At 39.5% G+C, this 11236-nt stretch overlaps 1 protein-coding gene across 2 annotated transcripts; it reads right to left on the bottom strand.

The window, feature by feature from the left end:
- Positions 1 to 235: 235 nt before the first annotated feature.
- DHRS7C (dehydrogenase/reductase 7C) lies at positions 236 to 9530 on the bottom strand. 2 transcript variants are annotated; one of them, XM_041427296.1, is made up of 7 exons: positions 9384 to 9530; positions 8659 to 8814; positions 5297 to 5409; positions 3342 to 3552; positions 3016 to 3108; positions 981 to 1136; positions 236 to 504 (listed from the first exon to the last, which is right to left on the bottom strand). In XM_041427296.1, exons 2-7 carry the CDS (start codon positions 8810 to 8812, stop codon positions 296 to 298), a joined length of 936 nt encoding a protein of 311 aa, XP_041283230.1. In that variant the 5' UTR covers positions 8813 to 8814; positions 9384 to 9530; the 3' UTR covers positions 236 to 295. The 2 variants fall into 2 exon arrangements, with proteins under 2 accessions (XP_041283230.1, XP_041283231.1); XM_041427297.1 differs by lacking the exon at positions 9384 to 9530 and adding an exon at positions 6215 to 6342 and having other exon boundaries at positions 8659 to 8784.
- Between the last annotated feature and the right edge of the window lie 1706 nt (positions 9531 to 11236).

The raw sequence follows: 11236 nt of genomic DNA, 5'->3' as shown, positions 1-11236 counted from the left end.
GTAAGTAAGCTGGTGCTGGAAATTATGTGAGCAGTGGGACTCGTAGCAGCAACAGCAGTTTGGTTCCAATGGCACAGTGTCATAATCCCTAAAACCAATTTATAGACGATTTAAATTTAAATTTAGGAGCTAGTCCAGCTGACCCTTCAATGGTCTGAAGTTCCTAAATTTGTAGATAATTGTGTGTGTCAATGATAGTGGAATTATTCTACTCATAGCAAGCAACACAAGTCACTGACATTCAAAACAAAAAACTTTTTTTTTTCAGGAAAAGCAAGGAAATAACTGAACAAAATCAATTTTCCTCTTCTGTCTTCAGCTTTTCCCTAATCCCTGAGGCAACAATGGCAAAGAACAGCTCAGGGAAGAATGTTCTGATGTAAACTGCTGCTCTGGGGATGGGGTTGGCCATAAGCACCTCCTGCTTCTTCCTGCTCACCGTGGCAAGGACCTCCTCTGCCACCTCCACGGGGTGCACACCATAGGACACCTTCCTAAAAAAGACTGGAAATGAGACAGGAGTGAGAGCTACACACAGACAGATACCCTGAGGGAATGGTGTTGGAAGGTACACAGCTAGTGAATCAGTCAAATCAGCTTGATTTCTATGCACTTCCAATCCCTACTCCATTCTCCTCATCAATGTGTGGCCAAGATCTTTCCATAACTGAGGTAAAGTCCTTACAGTCCCTAAGGGAAGGAACAATCTGAGTGCAGTGGGATTGTCCCTCTGGACCTTTTGTGCTCTCCTCTCCCTCCATTCCTGATGCCCTGATATATTTATTTTCTCACAAAACACTGTCTCATTCCACATTCCTTCTCTTTTCACCAGGCTAACATTCCCTCTCCAACATCTCTTTCCTTTTGCTCCTCATACCTGTTCATCCTTTCTGCCATTTCCATCATTTTTCCTTTTGTTTTCCCCCTGGAAAAGCCTCTCTCCTGCTTTATGTGCCTCATCTTCACCAACCCAAACTTACATTTCCAAATAGAGGCCTCCCAGTTGCCTGGTGCTGTCTGGCGATGGTAGGAACAGATGAAGGTTGGATTCACAGTGCTGACAGAAATATCGAATTCCTCCATTTCAGCTCTAAGGCAATCAAAAAAGCCTACAGCAGCATGCTTGGAAGCAGCATCTAAAAGTAAAAAAGCACAAATTTGCATGTTTAGATTTATGATTGCATGGAAGCAGGGGTATAATAAAGCATCAATGTTTGGGAAAATGAGCAGGGAATGATTAACCAAAGTACAAAAGAATTGTTTCACCCAGTGAAATTATTGCATGACATATTTAAAACAAGCAACAAGAAATTATCTGTACAGGACAACAGTGCATGCAGTGTCTTGGAGGTGTCAAACAGCACATGTCTGCATTTCCCAGTCTGAAATACCTAAATTGTTATTTCTGGGTTAGGAAATAACAATTCTGTTATCCCTACAGCTCAGAAATGTCTTTGGTGGATGGAATTGTCCCTGAGATGAGTCCTCACACCTTCTGTTTCTGCAGTTTGTAACACATCCATGAAATGCAGTGACATCTTCCACTGCTGGAATGCAGCGCTCCTCATGCTTTGTAATCTGATCAGGACTTTGCCCTGCAGCAGCTTTTAATGCTAAAGTGAATTTTAAAGTAACTGAATGTCAAGACTTTTCCACCTGCTTTTAGAGCCTTTTTATTGAGAACAGGATGAGCAAGATGATAGTGAGTGAAACGTGACCAACAAACAGAACTGTGTGCTCAGTGCAGAGCTGCAAGTGCTCAGTCACCTCAATCACCCCAATTTGCCTCAGTTTACAGGGAAAATCAACCTGTGCATATCCAGGTGGGCTCTGGGAATAGAGAGATGCTTCTCCATGCATTCATTCTGACATCCCTTCTTCTGGCAGCTTCATTTCGTGCTATTTCTATTTCATCTATTTCTATTATTTCTATTTCTTTATGCAAATAAATATTGGTAGGGGCTTTGTAAAAACTCACTTTATTGGCTCTTCTGCTTCTTATGGTTTTACATATATACAAACTATCTTGACACAACTGTCTGTATCCTAGATGGGGAGGATTCCAGATGTCACATCAATGTCTTGTTTCTTTTTTGAGCCTTTTTTGTAGTTCTTACATTTCTTTTGAGATGGGAGACCAGAACAGCACACCATGCTCAAGATGTGGGCTCTTGCCACATCTTATTTTTAACTAAATTTATTTGCCACAATTTATTTGTAAATAAATTTACAAAGATATAAATATATGTTCTAATTTATTTTTTTCTGCTGCTTTACTTACAGATTATGTCACTGTGGTTTGCTTTCATGGGACTATAAGTCACAATTCTGAGGTCTCACAGAATTTTTAATTCAGAGCCCATCACTCACTCTGACTTTCTGTCCAGATAAAAATGTCTGTTTACATCTGTGCCAAGCTGAAAATGTCTCTTTCCAGCTCTCCTATATTTTCTGTCCACTAATTTTGTATTTTATTAACGCAAAGACTTTCCATCACAATTCAGAACAGCCTTGATTCCTCAGGAGTTTTGGATGAAAACTCAAAAATTTTCTGGAAAGCCAAGCAGAGAGCAATTCCTACATCTCCTTTTAAACTCCTACACCCAAATACATTATTGCTTCCCAAAGCAGTAGCTCTTATCTACTCATATTTTATATTTACACACTATTCTTCATGAAGGTTTCAACAAAAAAAAGAACAAAATACTCATTTCAATATGCACAAGTATAGATCTGATATAGATTTAAACTATACAATATATAATTTTTTTTTAATATGCTGTCACATTTTTATCATCCTATTCTCAAGTCCCCTAGGCAGCAGTTACATTTCTAAGGTAGCATTTTAACTATTTCCAACTGAGCTCCAATTGGAAAAAAAAAAAAAAATCAGCCAAATACTGTAATAATGCAAAATTTGGATGCAAATTAGCACTTCTAATAACCTATGATGAGTGTCAGGGACTCCTCACAACTTATGCATTAGAATTTTATTTTTTGCAATGTATAACTTACAAGCTGCACGAAATGGAATTCCTATTTTCCCTTGGATGCTATTAATTAGAACAATTTGGCCAGTTCTTCTTGAGATCATGTTAGGAAGAATGGCTGCAAAAAGAGAAATGCAAGAAAGAGCCACGTAAGTAAAAGTGTATTTAGTGAAAAGGAGCAACAGCTGAAGTGTAAATAGCACAAATTTAGTGAAGGTTGTCTCAATCCTGCAAGAAAAAGTATCACAAAATCCAATTCTACATGCAGAGTTGGCTGCAGTATTAATTAACACATTTAATTGCCAATGTACTTTGGGTGGTAACAGCATAAAAAAAGGAGGAAAAAATTACCTTTGGTTAATGTTATAGGTCCAAAATAGTTGGCATCCATTATCTTTTTATCAAGTTCCAGTGAAATGCTCTGCACTGCTCCTTTCACCTTCATGCTTGCATTGTTGATCAGGACATCCACACAGCCATAGCAGTTCAGGATTTCCTTAGCTACATCTCTGATGCAGCTGATGTCTGTGATATCCAGAAGAATCAGCTTTGGTGCATATGTCTGGTGAGCAAAAGACTCATTTCAGTGCCACTTGTTATGTACAAACTCTATTTCTATTTCCATCTATCTATTTCTATTTCTATGTCTATTTCTATTTTTCTATTTCTATTTCCTTGTCTTGTACATTAATTTACCTTGATACTCAAAGTGTTTTTGTCATTCTCACATAAATGTAAGATTTGAAAATTGCCTCACTCTAGAAAGAAGGTAGTTCAGCAATGAGAGCTGGGGTTGTTCAGCCTGGAGAAGGCTCTGGGGGGTTTTTAATGCTCTTTCCAGTGCCTGAAAAGGCTCCAGGAGAGCTGGAGAGAGACTTAGGACAAAGGGATGGAGTGACAGGACACAGGGAATGGATTCCCACTGAGACAGGGCAGGGAAAATATTGAGATATTGGGGGAAATTGTTCCCTGTGAGGGTGGCAGACCCTGGCACAGGGTGCCCAGAGCAGCTGTGGCTGCCCCTGGATCCCTGGCAGTGCCCAAGGACAGGGCTTGGAGCACTCAAGGACAGTGGAAGGTGTCCCTGCCATGGCAGGGGTGGCCTTGGAGGGTGTTTAGGATCCCTTCCAATCCAATCCTGTGATTCTGTGACAATGGGTGCTCACAGCACTGAATTTCAGATGAAGCAGATCACCACGGAAGGCTCAGCTGCACTAGCTCCTGCTGAGTTTTGTCTCTTGTTGTCAGTGGAAACAGAAAATAGACACCAGGGTGACTCCCAGCAGTTCAAGATTCCTACAGTTCAAGGGTCTTTGTGGGAAAAACCCTTTTCTTTGACAAGAGATGGGGTTTAGTGCTCTGACAGATGAGCTACACACACACAGGGACAGATGGAAGGTAGGAAGGGTTTGTTTTGCTCTAGGTTACACAAATGGAGTTTACTTTTGTATGGTTTCTGCAAAATCAGATTTTATCAGCTGTGGGACAGAGGAATGAACTTGAAGCTTTTTTTCCCTTTACTGTATTAATTAGAGAATGTAATGCAGAACTTTTAGTCATACTGAATATTTTTCCCTAGCTGAATCTGTGCAGGCCAGCATGAACACACTGCTTTTGTGGTTATTTATGCAGACAAATAAAGCCCACTGGGAAAAAAAAACCAAAAAAACAACAGAGAAACAGAGATTTTTGTAGGTCTGATGAGCAACTGCTGCAAAATTTATGTGATGCCTTCAGGAACACCTGTGCCCTGGAACAGTCAGCTGAATGTTGGCCACAGAAGGGAAGCTTTGCCAGGAGCCTCAAGAAACACCTGCCAAAGAGCTGGAGTCCTGCATCTCCACTGGCAGTGGCCATGAGGAAAAGAGAGTTTTCTTCTTTTACCCCAAATCCCTTCTGTCTGGGGGGGTTTGTTTCCCCCAAACAGTGGAGAAGCTCAAAATGAATTTGATCTTTAGCCCTATCTCCCACTCCTTGAGCACACGAATGAGATGAAAAACTGACAGCGTTTCCTGCCATTAAATGAAGATTTGGATCCCTTCCATCCAAATTATCAGGCAAATTGCTCTGAGGAGGATTTCTAGCTGGGTGGCTTGTTCAGAACACAGGGGCACCCAGATGCTCCACAGGAATCCTCAGGAGAGCAGGATTTTGGCACCGTGCCTCTCTGGACTGTGTTTGCTGTTATTACCTGGGTGAACAAAGCCATCAGTGATAACAAATCACATTTCTTGCACATTTTTTTGCTGGATCTAAAATTGCATTCTGTCCCTGAGCAAGGTTTATCCCAGGCTATGAATACCTACCGTGCTGGGGTCTGTCACACTAATTAAGGCATCATACAAGGCTTCTAACTTTTCCCATGTCCTGCCACACAACACAAGCCTTGCTCCTCCTGCATGAAACACACGAGAGCATTCTAGGAGAGAAATACATTTAAAAAAATAATAATTACAACGGTGGCAAATTGATTTTGTTTATTTTGCTTGAAATGGGATGCTGGTTTTGCTAAGGGTGGTGAATCCATGCTTTAAAAATTCATTAATTTTAAAATAATATGAGAAAAAAGAAAGCATTGATTTGTGATAGTACATAGGTGAGAAATAAATTAAATTTAATGTAATGGGATAATGCCTGTATTGAATGGGCCACAGAACAACTCCAGTGCTTGCTGTCCTCCAGGAAACATTTCCTCCAGATTTCAATACCCACAGGAAATCCAGTTATGCTAACCTACCCATTTTAGATTTCTTACATGATCATGTCAGACTCTTAATATTGTTATGGAAGTATTTATGGATCCACCCTTGTAGTTTTGCAAAGCTGTGCAGCTGGAAGCTTTTATTTAAGCAATCTTTTTCATTATTTACAACAGTAATTTTATGAACGCCTTCCATTTTCTTTTTTTTTTCTTTTTCTAGCATAGAAGGATTTTTAATTTAATGCCCAAAAGAGTATTTGCCAGAACAATTATAGCAGTACTTTCACTAAACAGTTGAGGCAATATTGTGAAAGAAAAAAAAAATGAGAGACTTCTATGTGAACAGCAATAAAGATGAAAAGGGAAACCAATAATGTTCTCCTCTAGAACTTCCCTGAACTTTTCTGAGTTGCAGCACTCAGAAGAAACAGGAACTAGGTTTCAATAACAATCACAAACCATTGGAAACATCTTCAATCATCATAGATTTGTTTCTCCTTTCTTTAACTTTGATGAATGTCACCTTTAGTCCAGAAATTCTGGCACGCAGGGAAAGAACGTGGCTGTTTCCTTAGAGCCCACATCCACAGCTGGCCTGTCACACCAGGCCTTGCCCAAAATCCCTCTCTGTGGGATTCACGTTCTCCGAACCTGGGAGAAGCAGTGAGAGAAGCAGAGAAAAGAATGACCAAAGCAATTCTTGTCTCATTTGCTGCTCCTGTGTTGTGGCAAAGCAGAATGCAATGTGGAGATTGTTTACCCAGAGCGAGCGGTTTGGTTTCCTTGGCCTGTCAGGCCCAAGGGTGTGCAGGCTGTGGGTCAGCAGGCAGTCACGAGATTTTGTGCAGTTCCAGTTTAGATGTAGTGTAATACAGTGTAATATAGTATAATAAATTCATTAATTTCCTCCCAGACGTGGCGTCACCTCGATATCCCATCCCTCTCCAGCTCTCCCGGAGCCCCTTCAGGCCCTGGAAGTGGCTCGAAGGTTTGCTGTCACCATGACATATTTTATGAAAATCCTTTCGATAGGATTTTCTCCTGAGAAGCTGAGGAGCCTCAGGAAAGAAACATAAACAATAACTATCTGCTGTGGGATGCAGCGGGTGCATCTTTGATTGGGGCATGTTGGTTGTTCCTAATTAATGGCCAATCACAGTCAGCTGGCTCGGATTCTCTGGGAATCATGAGCTTTTGCTATCATTCCTTTCTATTCTTTTTCAGCTTTCTGATGCATCCTTTCTCCCTATTCTTTTTTTATGAAAATCCTTTCGATAGGATTTTCTCCTGAGAAGCTGAGGAGCCTCAGGAAAGAAACATAAACAATAACTATCTGCTGTGGGATGCAGCGGGTGCATCTTTGATTGGGGCATGTTGGTTGTTCCTAATTAATGGCCAATCACAGTCAGCTGGCTCGGACTCTCTGAGAGTCGTGAGGTTTTGTTATCATTCCTTTCTATTCTTTTTCAGCTTTCTGATGCATCCTTTCTCCCTATTCTTTTTAGTATAGGTTTAGTATAGCATTATGATATGATATAATATAATATAATATGATATGATATGATATGATATAATAATATAATTAATATAATATGGATGAGCACTCACTCTGCCAGCCTGGCTCCAGAGCAGAGCCCTCTGGGCATCTTTGTGACCTCCTCTGGAGCAGAGATGCTTCGTGGCTGGCCACCCAGATTAGCTGTTTAAATAAATTATTGCACACTCTTGATGTCTTCAGTTTTAGTCTTTGTATTTTTGAGATCCATTAGTGCAAAACTCTGAACTCCATGTAAATTGTCAGCTACTGCCTTCACATTTTGGTCAGACAGAACAATTCCTCTGGGTCTGAGATCCAAGGATACCCTACAGCCTCAGGGCCCAAAAAGTCTAAAAAAATAAAAAATTTAAATTTTTAAAAGAAAAAAAAATTAATTTTTAATTAAACAAAATTTAAAAATTTAATTTTTAAAAGAAAATTGCAGGGAGAAGCAAAGTGGGGGAGTAGTCCTTCATTACCTGAAGATGTAATTGGACAATTAACCCCTGATATGCAAATAGACCAAACCTACATCTGTATAAAAAACTTGTGATCATTGTCCATCTTGGCTGTAGCCTCTGGGAGGTTCTTGCACTGCCCAAGGTGTATTTATTGAGGGCCTTTAAAAAATACCCACTTTATTCTCTTAACCTTTTCCAATATATATAATATATATATATATAATATATATATTATATATATATATAAAATAATAAAATAGGTGGGAAATAGGAAGCCTTCTAATAAATCCCTGCTTTATTCTCTAACTCTGTCCAGCCTCTGTTCTAGGCAGCCTCTTCTTCTTTGTCCTCTGAAGCCACCCACACTGCACAGAGCCAGGCAGCCCAGCTGGCAGCACTGGAGGAGTAATTCAGGTGATATTTAAAATATATATAGAGGCTGAAGAGATAAAAATAGGGACAAAGGGGTGAGCATTGCTGTTCACAAGAAGCAGGAACTGTTGAAGTGTCTAAGGGCTGAAAAGGAACATGTAAAAAGTAAGGTGACACCTGTTTATGCAGCCACCCTGCACTGACAGCCTGTGAAATGAGATCTTACAGTAGCAACAGCTAAAAATAGCACTCAGTGTTCTTCCAAAACCTCTCCTTCTATTGAATTAAATAAATGGAAAGCTCTGCAGCTCCTACTCGTTTATCAATATAATAATTATATAATATAAATATATATAATAAAGATAATATATTTATATTATACATATAAATATAACAATGCACTTATTATACATTATATAAAATATATTTATGATTACAAATATAAACATATTTATTTTTATTATTAACTTCTGCTTCATCCAGCCAGTTCTGAATACACCCAAGGCAATGTGTGCATGTTTATCACCCAGAGGGGCTCTCTGGCTGCTTCTGTTCTCTGCCACTGAGAAGAAACAAGACAACTCACTCACAACTCACCCTTGCCCAGCCCAGAGATGGCATCTGTGATCACCACCACCTTGTTCTGCACGGCTGACTTGGACAGCAGCCACCTGACTGACTGGTAAATGTAAATAATTCCACTGATCCCCAAGAGCAGCAATGGCAGAGCAAGGACAGAAAGGATACCCATGGCTGTGGGAAGCAAAAGACCACATGAGAGTACAGCAATCACAATATTCAGTCATTGTTTTTCATTCACATTCATTATTTTTCAATTATCCCAGTGTTTTCTGAGATAGAAAATCTAGTGATCAGCATGCCAAAGCAGCAACTTGAAACAGTAGGAAGGTAATTTTCCAATCAATGGTGTAATATTGTTTTTTAATAAGCAGGGCAATGTTGTTTCTTTGTTTTCCTCATCTTTGTATGATCTGGGTTCCTTTTAGGCAAAATTTCTCTTTTTTAGCTTTGATGAATGTGGCCTTTAGTCCAGAAATTCTGGCATGTAGGAAAAGAATGTGGCTGTTTCCTTAGAGCCCACATCCACAGGATGTGGCAAGACCATAATAAAAAAAAATATATATGTATAAATGTATGGATATTCTATTATGCCTTGAGGCAAAACATGAAATAAACGCTGAACTTTTAATTACATTGCTATTATTAGAAAACAGGGAAAAAGCTTTTAATCCGAATTTCAGCTAAAACTCACAACAGAAGTCATTTCTGTTCCAAAAGACTGAGAAAATGCAATCACTTACCATGGCTATGAAGACTCCAGACACAGACAGAGCATTCTATTGTATTTTGGAAACTTTTGCATTACAGATTTAATGAAGGTCCTTGAGGGTTTCTCAGAGCACTGATCTGTTGGGGCTGCTTGCCCTGAGTGAGAGTGGCTATGTATGGCTGCTGACAGAGGCACTCCAGGGTAAATATAGCCTGCCCAGAGTGATCTGCATGCCTGACCTTCCCACCCCCAAAATCCCCTGGGACAGAATCAATTCACCTGTACAGATTGTGAAAAACACCAATCACTTGGTGTTTAAAAGTTTAAAAGTTTAATAGTATAAAATGGTTATAAAAAGAGTAATAAAAATCGGGACAATTAGGATTGGGACAACATGAGACAATAAAAACAAAGAGTTAGGGACAATCTGGGTACCTTTTCTGGGCAAAATAAGCCTGAAAAAGGATCCACATTAACAGAGGATTAACCCTTAAAAGCAATTTATTGCCCCATTATCAGCAGAAACGAACTTCTTCCCACCTCACTCAGCCCTGAAGAGCTGTCAGCATTCAGAGGAAGAAGCTGACAGTGACCAGACAGAATCCTGCGTTGGAATGGAATTTATGCATCATGTGTGAGGTGTATGAATATGCAACAGGCTGTGGCTTTTAAGGGTTAATCCTCTGTTAATGTGGGTCCCTTTATTGGCTTGTTTTGCCCAGAAAAGGTACCCAGACCGTCCCTAACTCTTTGTGTTTATTGCCTCGTATTGTCCTAAATCCTAATTGTCCCAATTTTTATTACTCTAATTATATTGCTATTTTTATAACCATTTCATTACTATTAAACATTTAAAATTTTAAAAACAAGTGATTGGCGTTTTTCACACAGCTAAAAAAGCCATGAATGACAGATAGAAATAAATACATTTTTCAATGCAAAATGGTCACAGTGTGCTGTAATTTACATCACTTTCTGCAAGCAAATCTAAAAACATTGAGTCGTGCCAGGCCACCTGCAGCAACAGAGAGGAAATCCAATTTTTCATCATTCCTAAAGCCCCAGCTACCTTCTCTTACTTTTAAAGCATCAGCTTTTAATAAACAAATGAGCAGTTCCCTATCAGCAACTGAGCCAGTTTGTTCCTTTTATGGAACATGATGTGTTATTTGTTTAATTCACTCAGGGCTCTGGAAACATTTTTCCTGGAAAGTTGAAACATTTAAAAAAAAAAAAAAAAAAAGCAACACACACTAGAGATGGAGCACTTATATGAGTTCCAAGTGATTTGCTTCCAAATGAACTAGAATAAAGGTAGAAGAAAAGTAAAAAAGCAAACTAGGGAAAAGTCAATTGAAATAAGTAGATAGCCCACAGTGTGTAAGAGTGTAAAGATAAAATGCTATCTTGTCCATAATGAAAAATTGCAAAGGAAAACTGCCGGTGTCATCTGGGAAAATACAGATATGCAGTGACTGCATTAAGCCAAGCACCCAGATCTTGTGAAGCACAGAAATCTGAGTCAGAAACACCCGAGAAATGTGTTGTGCACTGCCACCTTCAGAGCACCACGGGAACAGCCACGGGAACAACGGTATTTAAAATTCTTCTAGAGGGTGACGCCTTGAGAAGGCTGACCTAGAGCAGAGGCTGGGCAGAGTTACAGAATAAAGTAGGGATTTACTGAAAGGATCTCCTCAGTGGATCCACCTTGGGCAGCACAACATGGACCAAAATGGTCACAAAATGCACGACCGGCCACGAGGTCTCTCACTTTTATAAGTTCTGCTCCATTCTTTTATTGGAGTTCATTGTTCAATTCCGGCTTCATGTTATTTAGTCCCACCCTTAGTGTTTTTCTCTCTTTATTTCACATTTTTGTGC

The sequence above is a fragment of the Onychostruthus taczanowskii genome, unplaced genomic scaffold, assembly GCF_017590055.1.
Source record: "Onychostruthus taczanowskii isolate IOZ18803 unplaced genomic scaffold, ASM1759005v1 scaffold99, whole genome shotgun sequence".
In the NCBI taxonomy this organism is placed as follows: domain Eukaryota; kingdom Metazoa; phylum Chordata; class Aves; order Passeriformes; family Passeridae; genus Onychostruthus; species Onychostruthus taczanowskii.
Note: the sequence above shows the minus strand (reverse complement) of the source record. Positions and strands in the feature narration are given on the sequence as shown.